This window comes from Aquila chrysaetos, chromosome 6, assembly GCF_900496995.4.
Source record: "Aquila chrysaetos chrysaetos chromosome 6, bAquChr1.4, whole genome shotgun sequence".
NCBI classification, from domain to species: domain Eukaryota; kingdom Metazoa; phylum Chordata; class Aves; order Accipitriformes; family Accipitridae; genus Aquila; species Aquila chrysaetos.
In genome coordinates, this window is record NC_044009.1 from 4,166,544 (window position 1) to 4,193,345 (window position 26,802).

Genomic DNA, 26,802 nt, shown 5'->3' on the forward strand with positions numbered 1-26,802 from the left:
GCAAAGTCTGATTAGCTTTGGCATTAAACCTCCAGCCAGGTCTCGTCGCCTGACAAGCGCTGGGGAGACTTTGCTCTAGGATTAGGTGTTTACGAGCGCCTGAGCTGAACAAGAGAGAGTCAGCACTCTGGAAATCCTCCTGGACCCAGGGCCCCTGAGTAAGTCCTCAAGGGAGGAAGGGCTTTGGAAAGGACAGCAGCGACGGGCAAAAAATCACCTCCATTAAACCAGATAATGGCAAAGAAAAGAGAGAAGAAAAGAAAGTATTCCAGAAGAATGTGTATTGCAATTGTCCGGTCTCACAGAAATCCACCAGGGAACTTTTACAGCAATAGGGAGGGGCTTTTCCCTTTTGATACATTGCAGATATCACTGCTGAAACCCAATTAAAAAGATCATGGTGACCATCTTCAAAGCCGACATGTTCATAGGAGCTCACGAGCACGGCTGCCTCCCAGCATACTATGTGCTTCTGATGTTCCCTTGTGCAATTTTGTTCTGAATAAATAGATCCTTTTGGGGTTAAGTTATTAGATACAAATCTTCCCAAAATGAGAGTAAACCTGAAACAAAACAATAACAGCTAGAAGACCCAAACCAACACACACACGAATGTGCAGACAGCTGCCCATTCTACAGTACTGAACATCATCCACAGCTAGAAAATTAAATAGATCTTCAACTCAACCACATTTACACGTTAAATACATATAATCCACTCAAACCTTGCATGTAAACTTTGTTGGATACCTTCTGAAAAAAAAAAAAGTAAGTACAACATAGTACATAGATATTCAAGTACAAAGAGCTCCTGGATTGTTTTGTTTGCACCAGTAAAAGAACGAAAATAGAGATTTTGTTAATATGTTTGGTTTGCAGCCTCTTTAGGGAACAAAGGTTAAGAATTTGGAGCCTCAGGTAAAAAAGATTTGGATTTGCTGCTGACCTTCTATGTGCTACAGGATCTGGCCTAAGAGGCTGGAAAACGATACCACTGAGACTCTGTCCTCTGTTGTTTGTGTCCTGGTCTTACTGCTGCTCTGGAGGGGGGGAGAGAGAGATTGCAGCCCACACTGGCATTGCTCTGATCACTGGGGAGTTATGGCTGTACTGCAGTTTGGATTACAGCGAATTTTCTTCCTTCCCTCCCTACCTAGATGTTCACAGACAGCATTTAGTGTGAGCCCAGTAATGTGCAGAGGGATGGGAGGAAAGGACGCAGTCCCCTAAGAGGAATCTAGGGCATCCTTTCCAGGGAAGACCTTGGTAAACACAAGCCACTTGGCATATTTGCTGGCAGCACATTTCTCGATTCCATCTGCCAAGGTGTCAGGATCATAATATTGCAGGTCACCACCATGGTTTGGAGCCAGCACTGGCAGGAAAGAATTTTTTGCGTGAAGTGGAAAGAACATCCCATTCTGCCCAGATCCGGATTTTTTTCTCCAACTCTCTCAGATAGCTCTGATCTTGCAGGAAGACAATCCTATGAGCACAGCTATTGCTACCAACCTTACATACCACGATGGGGCATGTCTCGTGCATCTTTGCAGGCTTCAGAGCTCAATGGGGGAATGTTCGGCTTAACAGCTATTCTCAGGGATCGGTGGATCCTCAGAGCGACCAGCCTAAGGGCTCTGGTAAAAAGGGAAATGATCAAACTAATCCAGCCACCAACCAGCCCTTTTCTTTGGCCTTTGAGTGACTGCTCCGTCTGAACACCCAATCCCTTTTATCTGAGGGAGCCTGACCAGCTTTTTGTTCTTCTTTTTATTTTCAGGGGGGCAATGCTGTTGCCTAGCCAGGGCTCCCCGAGCCGGGGCAGCCACAGAGCGCACCCCTTAGCGCAGCACAGACGCTGCTCCTCCGGGTCCGCAGAGGCTGTCGCTTTTGTGCTTTGCCCCCATCCTCAGATTTAGGGGAGAAGTTTGAACTCCGGACCTGCCAGGACACGGGAACGAGCCTTTCGCAGAGCGGAGCAGGGCCCTTCCCCTTGCTTTGTACGCCCCAGGCTCCTCACCCTGGAGGGAAGCCCAGCGAGAGAAGAGCGCAGGGGCTTTTCTGTGCCTGGCTGCGGAGACCTTCCCTCAAGCCTGGTAAAACTGGTGGCCGGGTGCTGGGGAGACGTGCGGGGTGTCCAGCTCCTTCGCCTCGGCTTCCCACAGGTTGTCATAGCTGAAGTCGCTCTGGAAGCTCTGGAGCTCGGCGTAGTCGTGGTAGGCTGCGGAGTCGCGGTGCGGGCAGCTGGCCTCTGGCAGGTCGTAAGTGCCGACATACCCATCTGCAGAAAAACAGACCGAAGCGCTCAGAGAGCTCCTGAGCAACCCAGTGGCTGCCTTCTCCTTTGCCGGCAGAGAGTACAGGCGAGGGTCAGCGCAATCGCAGCCCACACGCAACCAGATCTGGGCAAAGCAGTGGAAGCGTGCCGTAGAACAAACCACAAGCCCCCAAGTGTGACGGGTGGCCAGAGCCGGTGGGCAAGTGAGGGGAAGCCAAGACAAATGCTGCCACCAGACAGACGCAGGTAAGGAGCAGGGTGACAGACTCGGTCCCACCACAGGGAAGCAGGAGGAAGGAAGGACATGCGTGAGTCCCTGCGCTCCCTCTCAGCTCTGCTTTGAATGATGCTTAGAGGGACAGACACCGGCGAGGAGGGGTGGGCTGCAGCCTCCCAAGAGTCTCACCTGGTGGCTGCAATGAAGGGCCCAGATGTTCCTCTCGCAGAGAAGAGATCTGAAAGGGAAGAGACGCACTGATGAGGATGACTTAGCACTGCAGTCCTGGGATACCACGCACCCTCTCTCGGTTCCCCCATCCCTGCTCCCCAAGATGCACCCCATCACAGAGCAAAGGGCTCAGAGAGTCCACTCTTCCAGCCCGGAGAAAGGCAAGCTGGGACCCCTGCACCCTCATATATCCCCCTGCAGCCTGCACGGTGTGGAGCACTAGGACTGCGGTTACAAACTCACCTCTTCAAGGTAAGAAGCATCAGCAGGAGGCCGCAGCTGGAGACGGCATGAGGTGCCTGGGGTGCTGTAACTCAGAGCTGCAGGCACCTCTCTGCAGTGACTGCTGGGCAGGGGCTGGCAGTTCCTCTTCTGCAGAGAGAGATGCTGGGGTACCGGGATGGCTGAGCATCCGTTCGCCTGTGCCGAACCCGTCTGTCCGTGACACTGCAGGAACTTAACCAAAACAAACTCTAGATTTGATACCTGCAATGGAAAGTTGGGGAGCAACTCCCCACCTGTAAGCCAGCCCTGCTATGAACAGACTTAGGCGAAACAAGGTTTTCTGCCTGCCCTCCAAATTCTACCACGTTCCAATCCTGAAGGCCTTAGATGGGAAAGGAAGAAGGGCTGCGAGTCCCTCGCGGTGACCCGCAGAGGCAGTGGAAGTTGGCCAGATGTGAAGGTAGTAGGATGAAAACTACTGGCAGCTCAGGGACGAGGAAGGACAGAGAGCCGTCGGGAAGAACCCTCCGAGGGAAGGGAGGACTTCAGCAGCACGGGGGGATGCCAGCCACAGTCTTTTCCCGAGAGATGCGCAAAACCAGAAATGTAGCCTTTAACAGGCACTCAGTTATCGCAGCTGGAATTTTTGGGGGTGGATAAAGTGGTCTCTGTGCCTGTCTCATCTCTAGTTTCTGTAGACTGGATCATATCTCAGTCTCTGCCTTTGTTTTGCGGTTTCTGGCTCTTCCTGGGATTGTTGCAACGCTGGCATCCAGTGATAAGCCAGGGGAAACCTGTTGCCCTCCGACTCTGTCCTGGCTTGAAAAACCAGAGAACTATGCTGTGCCCTGTCCCACCCCGAAACGGAGACCTCACGTTTCCACATCCCGCTCAGGCAGACAGCAGGAAAAGAAACGGCCCGAGGCACGATTTCTGGAGCCAAAAGCCTGTGTGCTGAGTCAGGGCCGTAACCGGCAGCGAACGCGCAGGGTACCTCTTCCAGGACGCTGGAGCCCGCCGCGCTGCGGGCACTGGGAGAGCTGGGCGTATAGGGGTCAGCGTACAGCGGGGAGCGGGGCACGGCCGGCTTCTCCAGGGAGCTGGAAGCTGTCGAGGGTTGACTTCCCACCAAGCTCCATCTGTTCAGCTAGAAGGCAGAATTGAAACGGGAACGTGGCGTGCCGCTCCCTGCTTGCAATTCATCCCAGGAGGGATCGGAGCGGGGAATCTCCCTGCAATTCAAGTCCCAAACGCTGCTCAGCCCTGAGGGATGGTGGGGCTGACTCCCGTCTGTGCTAACGAGGGGATTTCCCTGGGACTAAGGCAGATGCACACTCATTGAGGGGAGGGAAATATGGCATCACGCGCTAAACCATTGATGGACACATGCTGGAAAGCCCTCAGAAGAAGAGGCTGTGTCCTGTGAAGTAATAACGCTCCTACTTGCAGAGCACCGGTGCTCGTGTTGCCTCAGGAATTAGTGCCCAGCATCTCAGGGCTCCAAGGGACGTTGCTCCCTTTGCCGTCTTTAACCTCACCTCCCGTGGGCCATTTTCGAATGGAAATGGCTTTCAACGCCCGCCCTACAGCACCTGCCAGGACAGCTATCCCTGCGAGTAGCGCCGTAAGGAAAAGGCGAACCGTGCACCGGTTCCTCCGCTGCTTGACCCTTCGCGGGCAGGAGGGCAGCCCCACCGCATCCCAGCCCTCCTTACGTTGCTCAGGTCCAGGTGCGGCAGGGGAGCCGCCGGGCGACGCCGCGAGCTGTGCGCCGAGTACGGCTCGTTGTACACCGAGGACAGGAGCTCGCCGTCGGGGTTTTCGGGAATGAGGCCGCAGGCGGTCCTCTCCGTGTCCTGGCTGGGCAGCTGCTGGCCAGACGGCCCGCATTTGCCCTTGGATTTTCTGGCGCTGCCCCCCCTCCGCAGGTCCTGCGCGGGCAGCCCCGTGCTCGGCCAGTTGGTCTGCGCCAGGGACTGAAACGAGAAGGCAGACCGCGGAGCTGGCTCTCTTCTCTGGCCAGCCCCAGGTACTGCGCAGACCCACCTGCAGCCAACGCGAGGCATTCCCCCGCGAGAGCTGCCGCCGCCGGCGTCGCGCTGCGCTTGGGCATCGGCGTGGTCCTGCAGCCGTTCCCGTGCCCCACGTGCTGCTCTCCGGGCACGCACGCACCCCTGGACGTACAAATGTACGCGCGGGGTCGGAGCAAAGGCCTGCCTAACCCGTCACCTCCACCCACCCCCGGGGCTTTTACTTTGGGATTTCCTGACCTTTGAACGGTGCCATTTGCCCTTTTGCAATCTGTACCAACGATCCTGAGGCGGAGCGGAGAATTGGGCTGGGACTCTTCGGCAGACTTTTTTTCCCTTATCAGCAATGACAAAGCTGAGCCAGGGCAAATACAGGCTCCGGGCACGGATTTGCTATGCCGCATAGCGAACACTGACCACCCGAGCTCAGCCCATCCGGGCACCTGGATAGATCGCTCTGCTCAAAGGCAACGTCTGTCCCCACGTGCGTCCCAGGCTTTTGGGGGGGGTTCACTTACATGGAGAGGCTGGGAATAGCCAGGGGAGACGGGGTCTTCGAGCACCCTGCTCTCAGGCATCGGCAGGAAGGATTGTCCGTCGGGGAGAGAGCCGCTGGTCTGGGAGAGGTGCGTTAAGGTGGCCACTCTCCCTCCCGACGCCCAGGAGTTTGTACGGCCGTCAGAAGTGAGCGACCCTCTCCCGCTGCCGGCAAACTAGACGGGGAGAAGAACAGCGCGTGGGAACAGCCCCCCGCGCGGCCGCAGGCGCATCCCTCCCTGACCCCATCCTGGCTGCGGTGCTGGCAGGGTTGGTCTCCCCGTCCTCGCAAGTCCCTGCTAATGTCCTTGTGCCGATGCCTCGCTGCACAACGCTGTCACAATCTGTGACCAGGGGCCTGCTTTTGAAGCAATTTAATGCAATAAATGCCTACGTAATGTAATATAGGGCTTCAAAATAATTTGCGGGGATCAGCAACTTCACGACAGCCTTCAAGCAGGGGACTTGAAGGCTGCCGCGTCACAGGAGTACTCGCACGTGGCCAGAGATATAGGACAGACGGGATTCCTGGGAGACATCTATTGATGACCATGCAAACCCACAACATCTGTTACCTGGCCGGGGTGTGGCAGCTTTGATCCCGAGAAACTCTCTGATCCGGAGAGGGAGGAGTCGGCATTTCGAAACTGGGCTGTTTTGAGACAGTAGAGCCACTCCTGGTAATCGTCATAGCTGCGGCAGATCACCCGGATCGAATTGATTAGTCGACCTGTAAAAACATCACTCGCTGCTGTTACTGTGTTTGATCGACAGTCCGTGTTGCTTCCTTCAGAAACCCATGGGAATCCCCTTTCTCCATCCCTCCCCACGTTCTCCCGGCATCTGGAGACCCCGACACCGGCGCGGGGACAACGGGAATGCTCTGCCTTCGGTGCTGACCATTTGCACCTGGCTGAACGTAGAACAGGGGCGGTCACAGCCCAGAACTAAATGAGGGGGAACGCTGTGACGAGCGCTGCTGCTGGCTCCCAGCCTCTCCCTGCTAGCAAAGCCCTGCAGCCAGGGCACGGACGGTCCGAGATTTCCAAGCAGTTCAGTTCACAGAGCTTGGGTGCCGCCGTGAGCAAGCACAGCCGGGAAGACGGCCACAGCAGCTTAGCAAAACCAGCCCAACCCCAGGGACCTCCGTGCCTGCTGCCAGCACACCCCTCGGCACACCGGACACGCACCTTCTATTAAAAAGGAGGTTTTCTCATTCTCTTCAAAAAGCACTTGGATGGCGTTGAGTGGCAGCTCACCCTGTTGGAGAAAGAAGGCGGCTGAGGACCGCGCGGCTGAGCGCAGACACGTGGAGCGGTGAGGACAACGTGGCTGCCCCTGCCCGCTTGAGGGTTGGAGCGTCTGCAGGCACCCGGCCGGTGAAACTCCGCTTCCACAGGGGCTTTCCCGTCAAGGAAGCCGAGAGGCTTTAGGAGCCTACTGCAAAGTTTTGCCACCTTAGCTGGGAGCGCGAGGAGGGGAGCCCGCAGCGCAGGGCCGCTGGTGAGGATGGGGCAAGGCTGGCAGGAGCTTGGCTGCTCTTCATGCAGCGTGGGGAGAAAGCCCAGCTTGACCCCACTGGCAATCCCCTGGGGGTCTCCCGTGGGGAAGGGGAGGACGAAGGGGAAGCTCAGAGCCTAAATTGCCTAAGCCGGGTCTGCGGGAGACGAGAGGCACCCAAGCTGCTGCTAATCTGGGCGAGGACTTGGGTACCTCTATACTCTTATAGGTGTGGGGCACGGGCATGCTGGAGAACTCTGTCTCCAGCAGATTGACTCAGCGTTGTCCTTCCCTGCTCACAGCTCGCTCTCCCACCACCAGCCTTATTGCGGGAACAAAGCCTCTGAAGCCAGCGTGACTGCGCGAGCCGTTTCTGTAAGCTTTGTGCTTACAAAGTCCTTCTGGAGATCTGAGCTTGGAAAAACACTCCTTCCCTTCTAGTTCTGTTTTCGACAGTTTCCCATAGTTTAATGGCTGACTTCTCCAGAAAATTTTGCAAACGTGGTTCTGAACGAGGTTTTAGTTGCTGGACTGGGACTTCCAGCCTTGTGAACAGGAATCCCCACAATCCATACCCTGCAAAGCCTTACAAAGACAGGGTTGAGCCCTGTAAATGCCAGCTGGTGAAACGTGAGCTCTCGTGCTATACGGCCCAGTTGTGAATGCCACTCCTGTGATCGGAGTGGGGTTTGCCCCTGGCAGGCACTGCATGTATGTTCCCATTAGCAGGGAGCTGAGGCAGAGAACATAAAGCAGCCTGTCCCTGCAAAAACTGGAGTTAGAAGATACCATGTGCTATTGCCCCTAAGCGCAATAGTACCTTTGCATGCACATCCATCCCTGTCCTCTCTGTTATCACCCGGTGTCCCTTGGCCATTCCCACATTTGCCACGGGCATCGGTCTGTGCCAGCCCCAGCTCTCATGTGAGCTCTGTGGGACAGGCAGAACAGGACTGCCTGTCCCAGACCTGTTCTGCTCTGCTGCCTGCTGCCAGATGTCCTTTAAGTGTCATCCCTGACACTTCCATTCTCTGGGATAGGCAACCTGGCAGAAGGGCCAAGGGTTTGTCAACACTAAATTAGGACGTAGGTCTCCTCTTTCTTTGGGGCTCCCCGAGGTGAATTTTCCTTACAGAAATGGAACAAGAACAGTCCTGGGAGAGCAGCTGAAGCAGATTTTACACTGGAACCGTCTCACAGATGAGCTCATTGCTTTATTTCTCCTCTCTCTCATTCTCTGAGCAGGGGGAAACCAAGTGACACGTAGTTCCTTTGTTCCTTAAGCCCCTGTTCACCTCACCTGGATGTCACCCTAAGCCTGTCTGTAGGCACAGAGCACTAGGCAGGGGAAGCTGGTGGCAATGGCCCCGGGAGCAGCTCCTGGCCAGGATGGCAAACACAGGGTCTGGGGAGAGCTCAGGAGATGAAATTCCCACCTCACGCCACTCTTCCCCACGCCCGGCAGAGGAGGAAACACAGAAAGCAGGAGCAAAGCCCTATCATTTAGCCGAAGGTCCTCTCAAAAGGTGCAATCGGTCAGGACTCATTTGCCTAAGGTTAGGGGCTGCAAAATAAGGCGTTTAGCAGAAACTCCTCATCACGTCCTCACTGCAAAGCTGTCCCAGCTGCATAGGCTCTGGGGAATGTGGCCGACGTGACAGCTTTGCCACAAGGGAAACACGGAGCTCAACAGGGCGTCCGTGCTTCGTGCTGGCCAGCTGCCTCTCTGCAACAGCCCGTGGGCACACGCAGGCTTCTGTGGTATTTCTCCTGCACAAAAAGCGACGTATGGGCTGAGCGGTACGGGAAAGCTGACTTTGGGAGGGAAAGCTCACGCGACGCTCCGTGACTTGTTTTTCCCCTATTGCCGTTAAGAAACGGACTCGGACGCTTCAGCTGGCGCGGGTGCTGCAAGGCTGTGCGTGGAAGAGGCCAGCGACGCCTTCTCCTGCCACTCCTCCGCCCTCCAACACATTCGAGCGAGCCCCCCTGCCACCCAGGACGATGGTGTAGGGCTTCCCCCAGGCGCAACAGCCTCCTGTCCGCTGAAATACCCGGGGCTGGAGTCCCACCTAGGGAAGCGCAGCAGCATCCCGCAAATAACACGCGCGTTGGCTGCAGAGAGCCCCTCCAGCCTTCCCCAGGGATGGCGTGAACCTGTCCCCCGCCTCCAGCAGCTCCCCCCTTGCTATTTCTCCCTCGCCCAGGGCTTTTTCCCACCAGCGGTGAGCCAGAGCCTGCTGCTTTTTGGGTGAGCCCCATCCCGGCAGGCTCGGCCCCTGCCTTCCCCTTCCCTGTCCCACACACAAATTTGGCAGCGGCAGCTCCTGTGGTTTGCATGAAACCGAAGAACAAAAGGGCCGGGCTATTCCTTCACACACAAATTGTAGAGCTCGGTGTCTGCTCGCAGGGAAGGGAAGTTAATTTGCAGAAGCCCTCGGAGAAGGCTCCTGTGCCCTGACATGCCTGTGGAAAATCAGGTTCCCACTGCAGTGTCACAGGCTGGTGAATCACCTCCTGCCTGCGCTCTGCTGCACGGAGCCCTGCCATTACCCCAGCGAGCGAGACGCCCAGGGACCAACGCTCATGCACCGTGGGAAGGGAAGATTGCACGGACAGGGCAGACGAATCTGGTTTAAGGTTTCAAAAGAGATGAGTTAATCTGAGAGCCCAGCCCAAGGTCCCCCTTACATGGTGCCCCGTTCCCAGAAGCTGCAAACAACATGTTCCCGAAAACAAGCTCTGTCTGAGGTGTGTCACACAAGCCACCAGCTACTGGAAAACACCCTCCCCTCTTGCACTGGGGATGGAGGAGAGCTCTGACTGGCATATGTCCCTCCTCACACCCCTTCCCGTCGCAGGCACAGCCATCTCCTCCGGCCGGGGAGATGCTCTATGCAGGTTTTCCGTGGGGTAGCCCTTGAATTAAAAGGAGCCTGCGAGGCTCGGGGCCTGATGTGGACACGGTGAAATCGTGTGAAGAAGGACTCCAGTGAGCTCACACTGAATTTCACAAGCCCTCAGTCTCTGCAGGGTTTCCTCGTCACCGGCTCCTCTCTCAGTGACGAAGAAGGATGCTGCTCCTCTGAAGGAGCAGCTCGGCTCTGCTCGGTGGTGCCGCACGTGCAGGTTCACAGACAGTTCAGCGCTCTTTTTGGCACATTAGTTCTAGCACGGGGAAAACAGGGCCAGAAAGCACAGGGCTGTCTAATAGCCATCGCGATGATGTCTAAGATGGATGTTGGCAATCGAGTTTAAGGGCCATTCAGCCGGCAGGCAACGCGAATGCCCGACTGTGCTGAGGCTCCCAGCATTGCTCCTACAAGCAAAGACACACCAGTGGACTAGAGAAGCTCGTCTCGCATCCCCCGGGGCACTCAAGCCTCCACATCCCTGTCGGCCCTTCCGCTGGCATGCCCAGACATCGCTCAGGCCCCTTGTTCCACGGAGGGAAAGAGCAGCAAACGCCGTGCACCAGCAGCGGCCTCTCCTCTCTGCCCGCCAGCCAACTAACTGCTTTTGCCCTTCCCCACCAGCATCCCATGTGCTGCCGGGATGCTACCTGCTTCCAAGTGGTCCCACAGAGATGGGCCTGGGAAGAAAAGCCCCCGCAGGGCCGCTCTCTGGGGCTGTTCCAGCTCCCGTCTCAAGCAAGCGAGCCAGGCTCTCTGCCAGCCTAACCACACAGAAACATGCCAGCCTCCCTCCTCCCAGAGACTGAAATTCCTTGGCAGCCAGCTCCTCTCCCCCCGGGCCTTTGTAGGAGGGCAAGGTGTTTCTCATGGGAAGATAGTTTGCAACATCCCTCTGCCTGCTCACCTGCCAGCTGGCAAGGGAGCAGCACGGAGGGAAAGCCCTTGCCAACACGAGGAGCACAAGGGAACCCAGGTGGAAGGGAGCAACAAGCCAAAGAAGTGCCGAAATAGCCGCTGTGGATGGGTAAAAGAGAGCGGGAAGGTGCTCCAAAATGAACTTACCTTAAAACAGAGGCTGTTGCGCTCTTCAGATACTATCACCAGCGTGGACGGGTAAAGCACTAACAGCCGGTCATGCTGCTCCTTGGAAAGTAAAGAGGAAGAGGGTTCCCCGTGAACAGCCGGACAGGGCTCAGATCTGGAGAGCCCTTTACTTTGTCTCTCTGACAGCAGCCTGAGGCAAGGGCTCTGGAAACAGCCAAGCTGCTTCCCTGCGACAGGGCTCCGCGGGAGATTCCTGCCAGCTCCAGCTGCCAGCCCTGTCCCGCAACTGGTTACGCACGGGCTGTCCCCGGGCACCAACTGCCGGGCCACGGGAGCGGTAACAAACCTTATCCCATTTACCGGGATGTGGGTAAAATGCCCCTTCAGGGACCCGTTGGATTAGTGGCAGCAGGTAGGCAGGGGTCTGCGCCTAGTCACTGCGTCCGCTGCCTTTTCTGAGCCGTGCTGGCAGGAGGTTGCTCCCCAGAGATGTGTCCTACCTGGAAAGGCAGATGCTGAAGCTTCACTTTGGAAACACAGAGGACATCGCCTAGGGATTCCCGCTGGGTCCCTCGCCACTCCTGGACGGGCATGTTCTGCACGGACCACCGCAGCTCCTCCTTCCCCATGGAGCTCTGCTTCCAGTCATTCTAGGGACAGGAGCAGAAATGAGAAGCAGGGTAGCCATGTCCTCCCCTAAGAGTTCAGCTAGCGCATGGCCCATCTAAGGACACTTTTCAAGTGTGGCAGAAGCAGGAAAGAGTAAATAAATCTGTGCAGGAGCCAGTTTTCCAGCTGGGACTGAATAATCATACTTGCTACCTAGCATCATCTGTACATTGCCTTTCAAAGGGGAATACCTCTGTTTTACAAGTGGGGACATGGAGACAGGGAGGGAAGTAAAACAGCCCGCAGAGATGGGAAGAGAAGGCAGGTCTCTTGAATCTGGTCCTGTTTTCTAGGCTCCAGTCCCAGTCTCCTCCTCCAAATGTTTTGTAAACTCTAGATAATTGCACAAGCAGGCAACTGTGTGAGAATTTCTCTGAACCAGACCCAAACCTCTGACCCTTCAGAGGCTGTGGTGGTGGCACCTCTGGGTCACAGGTCTCCCTTTCAGCACACACGCCCTGCCAGGCTCTCTTGCAAAGCCTTTTCTTTTTGCACCCTTCCCTCGCAGGAGATCCCACAAAAGGCAAGCTCCAAAATCAGAAGCTGTGTGCGCGCACACACGCGGCAGAAACGCGGCAAACTGTTGTCAGGTCTCAGCAGCACAGCACCTTTGGGGTTGCCATTCAGACTGAAATCCCACACTCGCTCCGGCGCTGGTTGCACAGACCCAAGACCCTAAGGCCATCTGAACACAAATACACGGTTCCTCCGTAGGCAGAGGAGTTCCCAAGCAAGAACATGTCTGTCAAGTGTGAGTAATTAGCGTGTCTATCCATGGTTATTTTAGGGGTGGTGGAATAACTAAAGGAATCGAGAGCTTTGAGGTGTATTGCCCAGGGTCAGCTCTAGGCACTGGCAAACAGGCAGTGCAAACAGGCAAAAAGGGCCACACAGAAGCCCTTGCCACGCTGCTGCCCTGGCCCAGGCCAGCGCTCTGGCAAGGCTGGTACGTGCTGCTGGCGGAGAGGGGTCAATTGCCAGGCATCAGAAAAGCTGAATTACAGACCACGCGCAGCCCCGGCAGCTGCTGGAAGTGGTACGAGGGGCACCGAAACCCCTGCGCGCCGTGCCGGGGGGGGCAGCTCCTTGACTGATTTAGCGAAGCACTCAAGCAGCCGGCCTGGAAAAAGGGGATTAGGCCAGGAGTTAACCCCACATCTCCTTCCGATGTTTTGAAAGAGCAGCAAGCACAGCAAGGAGCATTTGGAAGTGGACCCGGAGCCCCTCTACCCTTCCATCCCCAGCCCTCTGCTCAAGCTCTCCAGCCCGGAGGAGGTGCCCAGAGCCCCACGGGGCACTCAGGATTCTGGAAGAGGAAGATGTTCGGTGAGCGTCTGGAAGTGTGGTGAAAACGGCCGAGAGAGGCTGGCTGCAGAGATTATCCCTCCTACTGAACGCAGCAGGAGCAGTGCAGCATCCACCCAACCGGCCCAGCTTCCCCAGTCATTCGGCTCTGAGCCCACGGCACGGGAAACGGCTGCGCGCTTCACCGTCCCAAGACACTAACCTGAGAGAGGAAGGGCAAGCCAAGGCTTCCTCCGTTTAGCTGGATCTGTTTCTCCAGGTGATAAAGCCACTGCTTCAGCTCTGACTCAGTAGGGCAGAACACGATAAGGGGATTCAGCAGAGGACCTAGGTATGCGAGACGCAAGATGAGCTGAGCAGATAAGGGCACCAATTGCAGCACCAATAAGTAATCGGCTGGCCAGAGCTGTTGTGCTCAGCACATCACACCATGGGTTGCCTGTGAGTGCATTGCTCTGTTGTCATCGTGCTCCAGTCCTTCCCACCACCACCTTGAGCACGTTGCCTCACCGCCTGCTCATGTAGCCACATCTACCTCTGACCACCAGCCGCTTTTCGGTCCAAAACCAGGCCAAGAACAAAAATCAAAGGCAGTACAAAAGTCAGGCTTGAAGTCAATAGACAGATTTCAGCTTTAAAAGTCACCAATAGCTCGAGAAAAGCACCTCTGCGGGCAGAGACTATCACAATGTGCTGCTGCAGACAGCCTAACTCAACGCAAAAGTTTCATGCTATTTCCTAGTTTCACTTTGGCACTCTATACGTAGAACCGGTAGCTTTCTGACACTGTTTATTTATTGCTTCATCAAATATAATCTGTGCCAGACAAGCTGAAACTGCTCTCAGACATACTCTTGAAGGGAGGAACAGCCCTATATCTTGTTGATTTTAATGTTTCCAGCTATCATTCGCTTAGTAGCGTGAGCAAAAAAGTCTCACACACCCTCTTGCTACTCACTACAGACAACCTAGTGACGTTAATAATCATTTCTGGCAGGCTGCAGAAGGCATGTTACGATTAATAATTTACCAGTGATCTCATATTAAACCATACTTGGTGCATGCTCAGTAAGATCTGGCTTTGCGGGACTTGGAAGTATTCAGATAAGCAAGTGCACTGGAAAAGCATGATACTTTGCCCTTCTGTGGAGTCTTTCATCCCATAATTCCTGCATTATTTATGAACAACAGTCAATTAAGACTTTGAAACACCTCTGCCTGCCACGAAATGCACCAATACAGATAAAGCAGAGGTGGGGAAACTGAGGCAGAGACTCCCTGAGTGACTTCCCATAAGTCACTCCGTTCAGATCCATTACGGTAATTACGTGTCAAGCATTACTGGCCATCTAAGCGTCTATGTACCATTGTAGCTCTGGAGTTCTCTCGTCTCCTCTTGCCTTGGTTCCCCTGTCTTTGCAATGGAGGTAAAGTGATTCCCTACTTTATAGAGCTGCTGGGAGGGTATAAAGGTGCATTACCTAGATATTCCAGCAGCTCTGAATACTTCTCTGGGCATCCAGGCCCTTATACAAACAGCAGGAATTTTGCTGGTAGGGCACGACCCTTAACACGGCACTGCTTGCCCTGCCACCTCCTCCAAGGCCAGCCTTTCGGATGTATCCTGAGGGTTGTTCGCGTTGCCACAACTAAACGGGGCCCCGGAGGAAGAGAAAATGAGAAAAGAAACTCCTGCCTAAGCCTGAAGCCCGAGACATGCCTGAAGCTCGTGCAAGGAGCTGCTGGGGAGGCTGTGAAGCAGCTGCCAATTCAGTTGCTGCCATTTCCCTCAGCCCCAAGGGCACGTTTGCGGCAGGGCCATGACACAGCCACGCTGAGCAACCTGTGCCGGACTTTGTGCCGTTTTCTTCCGCCCTGTCCTTCCTCTTTCCTCGCGAACGCTTCCAGAGCAACATTGGAAGCAAGAAAGCCCCTTCCTGGAGCAGCAGCAGTTTTTTCCCACCCAAGTCTCTGTCTGGAGACACTAAAAAGCTGCAACATTTGCAGGTGAGGCAGAGCTAGCTCAAGGTGCTCAACAACTCCATCAGCATCAGAGGCCGTGCAAGAGATGGACCGCAAAGCCAAGGTGACGGCCAGCCGCCGTCCCCTTGTCCGTGCCAGTGCACCAAGGGACGGCTTTACACGCTGCCGGGCTTCCTTCTCATGCTTCAGCTCCACATTTCCAATGATCGCGCCGGCATCTTCTGACGTACTGAACTACCCTAGAAAGTAGAGTTCATGGGGAACTACTGAGGCCACAGGATTTCACAAGAGAATGGATGCGTGTCTTTTGTGTTTCAGAGTCACGAGACGAAAGACTTCCACCCTGACCCTGTGTGGGGCCTCGGACAAGGCTCTTATCCCCTCCGTGCCTTGATTTCTCCCCCTCTAGCGGAAAAATAAAACTGCTCCACTGATCTCTGGGCAATCCTAAACATCGCTGCCTCCCTGGTTTCTTCGTGTTACTGCTTCCCGATATATACAGCACTCTGTCAGAAAGGCTTTGGTCTGTTCTTTCCCTAACCGGGACACAAACCCAACAAAGCTTGAGGCAATTTTCCACCCAGCGACGCTCCTACGTGTTTTAATACAAGCAGAACAAGTCCACCCACCCCAGTGCAGGCACCCCTGACAGGTTGTGCCTGGGAGAAGTTTTCTTTCATTTTACAGGCTCCCAAAAAGGGTTGGAGAGCCCTGCCTAGTACAGTGTAACAAGACCACAACTCAGCAGTCCTTAAAATTAATGGGTCATTTCTACCAGCTCCTTTTTACAGTTTATGTAATTTTTTTGTTTGGGTGACCATTGTATAACTTTCTCTCTAACAGAGGACACCAGAGTACATAGACAGTGGGCCTAGGACACAAATAAGCTTTCTTGGCTCTGTATCGTTACTGGGTTATTCACTTCTGTGTACTTCAATGCTTTAACTGCTACTCCTGGGGGCTTGCGACTGCTGTCATTCAGCAATGACTAAGCCCAAAGAAGCCTCCAGCCAAGCTGCAGACAGGTTGTTATCCCAGGAAAACTTTTATAAAGCAAGATCACTCAGAGAAAAGTTTAAAAAGCTTGTGGAGGCAGGAGTGCTGGCGAGGGACGAGTTGGTAAAGTGACATTGGGTCCTGATGGCACCAGCCTGGCGTTATTGGAGGAGGCAATCTCTCACCTCTCGGCACCGTTGCCCATCCTGTCCGCTTGAGCAGTGCCGTACATCAGCACGCACAGCGCTGTACGCGTGCCTGCTCGGAGTCACTCCCTGGCTTCGGGGTTTATATGGCAACAAGAGGTGGGAGAAGGGGTTTTATTCCATTCCTTCGTTCAAATGTGGTGCACAAAGAGCACATGGCTGGGCAGAAGTGGGAACTGTCACCGTGTGTCCTGAGTATTAACCAGCTGGAGCACAGGACCATCCTTCCTCTGTGCTCCCTACCCAGTCCCTTCCTTGCCTGCAGCCCTGGGCATCACAGTCCAGGTGTTTAGGAGCAGAGAAGCCTCGGAGGGAAAGATACAAATGCTGGGAGGAAAAGCTTCAGTTCTCTGCAACCTCCTTCCACAATGTGGTTCTCCTCTGGGACTGGGTCAGAGCGGGACAAAGAGCAGAGGCAGTCGTGATTCATACACCCTCTGCTCTCTGCTCAAAGCAAACGAAGAGGCACCAACCTGCAATGCGGAAAGCGTGATCCTCCTGCCCAGTGCTCTTCCCGTTCTCAATTTCACACACATTCAGCTCTTTTAAAGGCAGCAGTCCCTGCATAAGAAGAACACACCATTATTTTGGGGGGCAGCCCGCAGGCAGGCTCTGCAATTAATGACCCTTTGCCGTAGGAGACTGGAAGTCAAGACTCGGCACCAGCAGGCTGCTGTGGCTCACAGTGCTAGACTTGAAAATGTTGCTCTGAGGCGAAACATTTGGGACGTCGATCCAGCACGCTTCCCAGAGGAAGCAGGTTCAGCAGTTCCCTGGGCACCGCGGGGCCAGTACTACAGCAATCCTCTGCCAAGCTCGCAAGAACTTTCTTTGTATTCCAAGTCTTTCAGCTTTAAGAGAAACCTCAGCAAAACAGTGCTGATTTAACACAGGAAAGCCAGAAGATGGAAATGACCATAAAGCAAAATTGAGCTGTCCAGTTTCTATACTCCAGTTCTTCAGAGTCCCACCATAACGAAGCACAGGAACAGATGACAAGTTTGTGCTCCCTGTCTTGGGCTTTCTGAACAAGGACTTGAAAAGATGCTAATTGCTGTAATGTCTAGGGACCAGTACTGGCACATTAATTCCTTTTTAATTTCTCTAGAATTAATAAACTAAGGAGCTGTTTATAAAGTAAATGGGAGATTTCGTAATATTGTTTGTATTCTGACATGTGTCTTTTCAGTTGAAGGCTGGCTTGCTGGATGACTCGAGAGATTGTATTGGCATATTGCATTAACCTCAAGTCACCTAGAAGACAATAAATCTTTTCTAAAAGGAACGAATTTTACAAACTTTTACAAAACAGCCATGCTCAGTTTTAGTTCCTCTCTCGTGCGGAGGGAGACCATATTCAGAGCTTCCCGTTTGTTCGGTTGTGATTTTTCGGCTGCATGTGCAAAAACAGCCTATTGTCTGTAATTCACCGGCATCATCAGGTTAAAAAGTTTGATGGTTTGCCGGGATAGCTCCCCAAGGCTTCCCTCAGTTTTTTCCTTCCACCCTCTCCCACGTGCCTCTTTCTCTGCCCTGCAGATGAAGAACTCCCCCTTGGTTCAGAAGCCAGGGCTGAGGCCAGTGGGATTTTGAGCAATAAGGCTGAGGCCAGTGGGATTTTGAGCAACAGGAGCTCTGACCCTTGCCGAGGCGCAGCTCTCTGTGCTTGGCACTCTACACAAAGATAAGTCCAGGTAGCCTAAACACCTCCCATCCCTAGTCCCGCCTGCCAGCCCTGCACAAGCCCCTATCCCACCTCTATGGGGTCCTTTTTCTCTGCCCACAGGCAAGGCCAAGGACCCAGGAGAAACTGAGGTTGTCTGGGTACAGTCCTTAGGAAGAAACGCTCTCTTCCCCCAGGAGCTTGGCATCCACGGGAAGCGACTTGCTGAGATTACCTAGAGGAGGCCAACGGCAGCCCCAGGAGCAGAGCCCCCTCCCTTGTCACATCCCATCTGCCCAGTGCCCCCAGCTTGGCCATACTGCCCAACTCCCCAGTGCTTGCCCCGGCGTGTCCGGCTGATGCCCTACCTGGTAGGTGAGTCCGTTGGAGCCCATAGACTGGAAGTACAGGTAAGACTGGAACAGCTCCAAGAAGCAGTCATTCACCTCCTGCAGAAAAGACACATTTGGGGGTTTATCTCAGGACGCCTTCCTCCTCCCAGCTTCACTCTGCATCTCAGACCGATCTGGGCACGGAGAAGCCAGCGGTCGCTTATCCAAGGGCCACCACCGCATCTCTGCTGGTGGATCTGGTGCCAGCCCAGCAGCTGAGCATGGAAGCACAGCCCAGGTCCCCACTGGGATGGGAGCCGGTGAGTGCCAGCCGGTACCCATGCCCCATGGGGCAGCAGAAGTCCCTGGGCCACGCAGCAGCCCAAGGAAGTCTCCGTGTGTCACATTTCTCAGAATTACACTTTACTTCCCAGTCCTACAGGGTCACTCCGCACCTGGGAAGAGAAACACCCGCAGTCAGGTGCCACAGCTTACCTGGCAGTGCTGGAACTTAAACTTGACCTTGGAGTAATAGATCATTTTGCCCAGATTCCTGACAACCGTTTTCCTTCGTCCCTTCTTGAACAGGCTGGGGAACCTCTGGTCGAAGTTTTCTTTCTGGTTTTCCTGGTTCTGAATATTCTGTACCAAGGATTCAGGAAAAACAAATCAGAGGCGGTGGAAGGTGGGGGCCTGATGTCTGGAAGAGATGTTCACAGAACATCTTCCCAGAACGGCTTCCTCAGAAAGGGCAGGTGCCTGGGCCAGGCTGTTTGTTGGTGGGTCTCCATGCCAGCGTGGAGCTGGGGTTCAATTGCTGCTGGGAGACTGTCCTCCCTAGGCAGGAGGAGATGCTGACCTAAAGGGAGGCTTTGTGGGTTGGGAAAGAGGGGGTGCAGAAGCACATCCTACATTTAGGGTCTCCCAACTCCACGGACCACCTCCTGCCATCCTAATCAAATTCACTGGAACAAGGACCGATCGAGACTAAGCAAACACAGCTTGCCTTCCACTGGGGTTAGTGGAAAGGTTTTCTTTGCTCTAGTACCACCTGGATTCCTCAGCTCTCCCATCTGCTCAGATCCCTCGGTTTCTCTAGGTGCAGTCTGTTGTTTCAGGTGCCCAGACAATTTTGAGGCAGAGTCCCACAGCCATAAAAGCACTGCAAGGCACCGAGTCGTGAAGCCGCTCATCGTCAGTGCAAAAAGCTGAGGGAAGCCAGCAAGCACTGCGGGAGAGCAAGGGCTGATGTGAGAGGGAGATAGCGCTCAGGGCTACGGGCTTCCCATATTTCCTGCATTTGGGTTATATGGAAATTCTTCCTTCTGTGCCGTGGCACAAACCCACATCCCTGTGGCACTCCACTGCTCGCAGCACAGGGCTGCTGCTGCGCTGTCTGGGTACTGCATAAATCCCAGGGGCGAAAAGCTCTCCCTGCAGTTTCTCTGGGAAGAATATTTTTATTTCTGGCGGTTGGTTGATTCCCCTGGGGAGGAGGGAAGGGCTGTATCTCAGCGAGGCCACAGACATCACCGATTCCCCTCAGGTCTACACCCCGCTTGCATATCTGAGCCTTAAATGTCAGCTTTGTTAGACACGTCACGGACTCCGGGTATTGATTCCCAAGCAAAAGAGAAAGGTAGGTGGGAGACGCAAGGTTTGCCCCGCTGCCCGGTCGCCAGGCTGTGAGCCCACCTCGCTGGGACCCCACTCCCAGCACTGGTGGCCGCATTTGCTGGGGACACTTCCAGCGAGGGCACGGCCACGCAGGGGCTGCGAGGCAGGGTATAGCGGTGGCACGTGGCTCCCCGGGGGGGGGCTCATAGGCTTCAGTCCAAACAGCATTTCCAGGAACGAGCAGGGATTGAGTGACAGCCTGTCAACCCGCAGGCAGGGGTTTCCAGCAGCCAGTTTTTCCCCCGCCGCCCAACCTGTCTGGCCCGCGTGTGCCCGCTGCCCGCGCGCCGTCGTGCCAAGGAGACAGCTGCGTAAACCCCGTGATAAATGAAGAGCCAGCAGAGCTAACCAGATCTGTTTTGCTGGGGCCTCCATGACTCACCCCTCCGGCATGAGATTAACCCTTCTCCTAACCCTGCCGGGGGACACCGGGCCGGGGGGGAGCTGGTGAACCAGTAACGGGAACCTAATGCCGTCGGGACCCTTTCACCTGCAAAGCCTGGGGTTCCTTCCAGGGCCTCACTGGATTTAGGTAACTCTTTTTAGGACATAAGTTAACCCCTTCTCTGCTCAAAGTCTCCCTCCTGCTTTTCCAGCCGGCTCCACGCAGTACCCGTGAGCGCACAGCCAGGTCCTCCCCTGGAGGTGGGAACCTGCTGCCTGCCAATTAATGGTCTCACTGAGAGGCAATTAAGCGTAGGAAAAGATTACATTTGTGCTACAAGCCGCTGTCAGAACAAAGAGCAACTGATCACCTGACAGCTGTGACAGCAATAACAAAACACCGCTCGGATAAGGGCAGCAACCAGCAACGGGGAGGGGGGAGAGGATAAAGTAATGAAATTACGGACAGAGCGATAAGCAGCGACGCCAGCTACCAGCTGCCCGGGCGATGCTGCTGCCTGGAACGTGGCAGCCAAATTCCCCAGTAATAAGTAAGGCCCCCAAGAAGCAAAAGCAACCTGGGAGCTGTGAATCCAGCAGCAGTTTTGGCAAAGAGCTCAGCCAACCTGCCAGCTTCCACAGGGATCCTCCCGGGATCAGGAGGGAAAGAGAGCGCTTCTGCTGCCACTGTTCACGTGGCAAGAAACACATTAAACGGAATACCTCCCTCTCCCAAACAAGCAACTAGCAGCCCCAGCTTGCAAGGGTTTGCAGCGAGACTGAGAAGAGAAGAAAGCTAGATTTAGCGGCTAAGTGTGGCGGCATCGCCAAGACCGTGGTCAAAAAGGGATCATGTCACTGAAATGACAGCAGGCGCCGTCCGCCCGTGCCACACCAGTCTTTCAAGTCCCGGCAGTCTTGTTACTCGTGGTCAGGTATTGTGGTTTCGCAGGAAGAATTGGGACTGTTCGGGTCTTTTATGTTGTTTTTTTTTACCAGGCAGGTCTCTCCTGGTTTTTTTCCTAGCAATTTTATGTCCTTCACTGCGGTGCCACTGTTAAACCCCAAACGAATACAACGTATGCGTATGTGCAAGGAGAACTGCCCTCACAGCTTTCCACAGGTTCCTGCCCACACCTGAGGAGAGCAGCAGCAGGGAGCTGGACATCACTAAATCCAACAGCTACCCCAAGTCCTGGGTAAAAGCAAGCACAGCCTGTTTGTGCTGCACCAGGGGCAGCAGTGACACCCACCTCCTACCTGCTGCTTTTCATTCCAATACTGTCCAAGACGGTTACAAAAACAATCCCCCTTTTTCCTGCCGTGGAGCTGAAGCCACAGCTGCCACCTCCAATTCGGTGGTTTTCTCCGCGAGGCCGCTTACGCTGGGTGGCACAGAGGTGGCATCGGAAACCATCCTGCCCTGGCCACAGGGGGAGCCTGGGGGACTGGGCATGAGCTCATCTGTTTTGCCCATCCGCAATTTCTGTGGTTTCTTTGTCCCCCACTTGGAGAAGTAGGCTAACTAGCGCTGGCTCAGGCTTTCTCACTCAGAAAAAAACCCCTTTGTAAGGTTGACGGTGCTTCCCATAAACTCCTGATCATCTGCTTAGGTACAACGGCAATTTCCCAGGATGCGGAGGACTAGCCTAAACGCAAGCTCTGGAAAAAACGGCCCCTGCTGAACCTCAGATGTCTCTGGGCTCAGACCCACGAGTGCATCCCTGCCCTCTCTGAGACAGGTTTATAGCCACCAGCATGGCCTGCATCTGGCCATCCCCCAAAAAGCGGCACTGGGAACCCCACAATGTCCTGTGAGAGTCGGGGACCAGAGCTGTCACAGCCTCCTCCACGAGCATCACTTATCTCCCTGGCCCACGCACCCCCCCCAAAACCGTGGGGATGCCTCAGGGTGCAGCCAAAATGAAAGGGAACTAGCATTTATCATTCCTCTGAAATCCTCCCCGGCCAGCTATTTACTCCCCTGGCTGGGTCGTACCGGTGGCAAGCCCTCTCCTCCGCCAGCCCCATCCTGACCAGCACTGTTTCCGTTAGCTCAGCCATCCCGCTGGGTTCGAGGCAGTGCAGATCATTGGAAACCTGGTTTCTCTCAGGATTTGGTGAAGCAGCGGGTCTCTGGCAGTGCAAGTGCCCTGACATGTTTTCTCGCTCTCTGTCTCGGATGCCTCATCCTACAGGTAGAGCAAGTTAATAATTAACCTGCCTCAGCCCCTGCAGACCCCAGTGACTCCCAGCTGAATCACTAACCCTGGCAGCAGGAAAAGCTCAGCCTTGCAAGGCTGGTGCCCTGGGGCTCCGAAAGCTGCTGTTTAATGATAAAAGAAACAAATGAGAAGCACCGCTCTTCTGGCACATCCTCCCCCCTCACTTTTGTTGAGGCTTCGCAGAAAGCCGTAACTGGGAAGTACTGGAAACGGGGCAGAAGGCTGGTGGGAGCAAAAGGCTCCGGCTTCGTGTGCCAGCCGCCCGTGGCAGGGTCCGGCGGGGGGCTGGTTTTCGGGGATGTCACTTGCCCCAGTCCCAAAGTGCCTGCCGTGGCCAGAGGTTTGGCAACCCCATCTCCTCCGAGATTGCATCGGACGAGTCCCATGCTGACGGCTCCTCTCCAATCTGGCCCCGCAGCAGCTGGTCACCTCCCGCTTTCGGAGGTGTTTCTTCTAAAAAGACGGGAGTGGGAAAGGGACTAAGCCAAGGCTTTCTCCAGGCCACACAAGAAGCTTGTGGCTGAGCAGGGCGTTTGAATCCCATCTGCCCCAAGCGAGGGTAACATCTAAAAGACTGCTCCACCCTCCTTCCTTCCCTGAAGAGATCCCACACTCTCTTGTGCTCCCGAATGAATAATCTCCCGGTGACCTTTGTTCTGTCGGCTTGCAGGATTCATTTTCCAGGATCCACTAACATGACAGCTCTCCCTGCTTCCCCAGGGGAATTATCCAGGATCCATGCGGGACCTGGTCCCGTCAAGTGCTGCCCAACCCTTCTGGATGCCAGCTGAGTCCCACAGGGAACCATGCCCGCGCCTCATGCCCATTACTCTCGCTCACAAATAACAGGCAGGTCCGTGAAACGTTCCCAGTTCTGCTGTGCTTCCCACCTGTACAGTTCAGGACGCATTCCCCACGAGAGAGGACGGCACTCGCCCATGGCCACCTCGCAAGCCAGGAGCAGGATCCCCGTCCTGCACCCTTCTCAGGCTCACATGAGGAAAAGCAAAGATCCTTTGGGTTGGAAAGGGCCAAACTGGGAGCAGCTGAATGGAAAGGGACTGCAGGGTGCCTGCTTGTGGGGAGCAGACATTTGAATCTCTGCAGCAACCCAAAGTACACGAGCAGGTCTGCTCAGAACTGGGTCCTGCAATACACCAAGCCCTTGACAAGCACCTCATCACCAGTGAAATACACCTAGCCAGCAGCTTGAAACTGAAGAGATGATGTCCCGCTGCTGCCCTTCTCTGAAATAACCTCTGTCTAGCTGTGAGTCTCTGCCTCGGTTTCCCCTTCCCCCCCCATATCCCCACAGCCTATTTGCCACGCAGCGGTGGAGACGTATGCACAGTACAGCCCAACCGGCCCTGAAACTCGGTCCACATCCCTGGCCCACCCAACGGGACCGAGCAAACCATACTGGGATTCATCGATTCACCTCTGCTTTCCCCGAGCAGTGCTGGGAAATGGGCCATATGGCCACAAGGCTGGTACATGCCTGGGACAGACATGCCCTTCCTGATTACCTTCCCAAGGCTTATTGCTAATACACTGCCTGCTCCGTCTCATTCCAGCGTGGGAATGAATCATCTTACCTTTGAATGCTCGCTCTAATTTTCCCTTCCTCCACAGGCTACCCAGAAACAAAAGAACCACGAGCAAAGGGGGGGGGGGGGGGGGGTGAGATATTCCCACCACGCTGCCTGCTTTGCTCTCAGCACGACCCTCCCACCCCGTCGCACGTTTTGGCTGATGGCAGGTGCCCTCAACACCTGCATGGGGACCCTGGAGCAGATGTGACCTCCATCTCCTCGAGACAGACCTGCTGCTACCCCCAGATCCAGCCCCATCGTCCCTCTTATGCACGGCGCTGTCCTTGGGGTGGGTGGGAAGAATCTCCGGGAGCGGTGGGGAGGGGGGTTGGATGTGTTTGTACTTGCCTTTCCTGGAATATACTGCAGGATTTTGTCTGTGGTCGTATCTCTCTCCTGCCCTCCTTCTATACCAAAAAAGCTGGGCAGTTTTTTCTTGCCATTTTGTCTACAGAGGGGAGAAAAAAACCAAAACACACATGCAAACACAGTTCTAGGCTGATGCATAGTGAATTCTGCCCAGAAATAAGGAAGCCAGAAAGCTAAGTAAGCAATTTGTCACGGGCTTTCTAATCATCCCAGCCCAGCAAAGGACTGATAAACCGCCTGGGAGAGTTGTAATGGGGTTTGTGCCGCACTTGTTGGCGTTTCTTTGCTTTTTTACATGTCTTTGCATAACCAAACAATCAGCTAGGCTCATCTGTGTCTCCAAATCAGCAGAGGGGCCAGATGTTCCACTGCAAAATACAAAGACCAAATCCAGTCCTGACAACTACTCCAAAGCCCCTGGAGTGGAGATGCATATGTACACATACACCAACATATATCCACGAACAGGTTTTATTTCTATCTCTGTGGTTTTCCTCCCTCTTTCCTTCCACTCCCAGCAAGGCCCCCGGCTTCTCCTTGCATGCACACCATTAACGAGCAGTTACCAATGCCGTTTAAGAAGCACTTTGCTGGGACCTCCCAGCAGTCGCTCTCTCTTTCAACCAGATTGCAGCGTTTAGTTCAGCAGAAACCGGGCTTATCTCCACGGAAAGCCATGAGCGTGGGAAGCCGGGATCAGTGGGGACAGGAGGTGCTCTGGGGCTTGGCTGCTCCACTGCCATGTCAGCTCTCCGGGGTCCAAATTCCCCAGCCGATCCCCTCTCTTTTACCCCACAGTAGCTCCACAGACTGCTACAGGTTTTCTCCCAATTTATAGCAGCACAGGAGACCGAGGGGACGGTTTCAGTGTCTCCTCTTGATTAGAAAACCCTCAGCCTCACGGAGTTTAGGGGTTTTGTCTCGAAGCCCAGAACGTACGCTGAACCCGACGGAGATGGGGCCGGCAGGTTCGTCAGGAATCATCCTGGTTCCCGACAGAGCTCCTTTCCAGCCCAGAGCGCTCAGGACGGGGAGGGCTCTGCTTCACGGGTGCTTAGGTACCAGCACTGTGACTGGGCTGATGGGAGCACGGCAGTGGGAAAGGCAGTGTGCGGGGAATTTTGCCCTGCACTCCCTGGTAGACTTTATTTTGGGACAGCCGTCCATCGTTGTGGTACCTGAACGCTGCCCTGGCCAGCCCAGCACCAAAGTTCCCAGAGGATTTCACAGACATTCGCTGTTGTGTTTTCCTTCAGGATTACAAGCGCAGGTCAAATTGTACGGGCAGAATGTCGGGATTTGGGGCTTTCTCTCTAAAGTAAGAGGAGCGTGAATGTTGTTTTTTCACGCCACAGCACCGCGGCTCTGGGTGTCGTGAATAAAAAAAAATCGCAAGTGAAAAAACAAGGAGTGTCAGGCACTCTGCACCTTGCCCTGCCTGTCTCAGAGAGGGGAGTTTTTAATTTGCAAAGTGAAATGAAATAAACGGCGTTTCTCCTGGGGGCAGTGCCGTTGGGATATTCCGCCGGCAGAGCCCTAGAATTCCTTCCCGGGCACTCGTGGCGAGCCGACCGCGTTTGGCACTGCCCGGCACCCTGCGAAACCACGCAAAAGCCCGATTCTGCCGAGCACGTAAATAACTCCCGGCTTTCCCGAGCGGGACTCAGCCGCTAGCCCAATTCTGCGTGGCGCGTCGCACGGGAGAAAAATCCGCGGGGAAGCCGGCACCGCTTGGAAAAGCGGTCCAAAGTAAAAGCGAGCGTACTTACTCTTTCTTCAGCGAAGGCTTCCTTCGGAAAGACCCTCCGAGCCTTCCAGGTGCCTGAGGAACGCAAGTTACGTTCCCCATACCGGCAGGGACTGGAAGGAAGCGGCGGGGAGGTTTGCGTCTCCGTGCGGGTGTGCGCGTCAGGCAGACGCTCCCCTTCCGCTGGCGGGGACTCGGGTGGGTGTGGGCTGTGGGAGGCTTTCGCCCGGGGTTCCCTGCTCCTGCCCTTCTCCTCCGCCCACGCTTCGGGAAAGTGGGGGGGGCTGGCAGCGCCGGCGCTGGGAGGAGCGAGCCAGGTAAGAGGCAAAAAGCCCCTGCCCACCCCCCACCAGACACACACACCCCCCCCCCCCGCCCCGAGACCCCCTCTCTCTCTGCCGCTTCTGGTGAGAAGCGTTTCGAAGCTTGGGGGGGTTCTCGAAGAACGTAAGCGGTGGCCTCCAGGTGGGTGAATCCAGTCCGGGACCTCATTTTCCCAGAATGAAACAGAATTCAGAACCGCCCCAGCTTAGACGGAGCGAGCGACCGCGGCACGCTAACATTTCTTACCGGCAAACAGGGCGAAGCTAGAGCCCTTAATAAATGTGTCTGGAGCGTTTTTCCGAAAGGAAATCGATCGCTGTTCGCTTCAGCCGGAAGAAAAAAGGGTGCAGAGG

The 26,802-nt window shown here is 54.9% G+C and overlaps 1 protein-coding gene across 2 annotated transcripts; it reads right to left on the minus strand.

Annotated features, from left to right (window-relative positions):
• Window positions 1–264: 264 nt before the first annotated feature.
• On the minus strand, window positions 265–26,386 carry PLEKHN1 (pleckstrin homology domain containing N1). 2 transcript variants are annotated; one of them, XM_030019029.2, is made up of 16 exons: window positions 26,148–26,386; window positions 24,358–24,457; window positions 18,627–18,773; window positions 18,168–18,248; window positions 16,610–16,697; window positions 13,154–13,278; window positions 11,478–11,627; window positions 10,996–11,076; window positions 6,709–6,778; window positions 6,094–6,248; window positions 5,500–5,694; window positions 4,667–4,927; window positions 3,946–4,098; window positions 2,970–3,182; window positions 2,685–2,733; window positions 265–2,281 (listed from the first exon to the last, which is right to left on the minus strand). In XM_030019029.2, the coding sequence occupies exons 1-16, from the start codon at window positions 26,225–26,227 to the stop codon at window positions 2,088–2,090; spliced, it is 2,142 nt and encodes a 713-aa protein (XP_029874889.1). In that variant the 5' UTR covers window positions 26,228–26,386; the 3' UTR covers window positions 265–2,087. The 2 variants fall into 2 exon arrangements, with proteins under 2 accessions (XP_029874889.1, XP_029874888.1); XM_030019028.1 differs by lacking the exon at window positions 3,946–4,098.
• Between the last annotated feature and the right edge of the window lie 416 nt (window positions 26,387–26,802).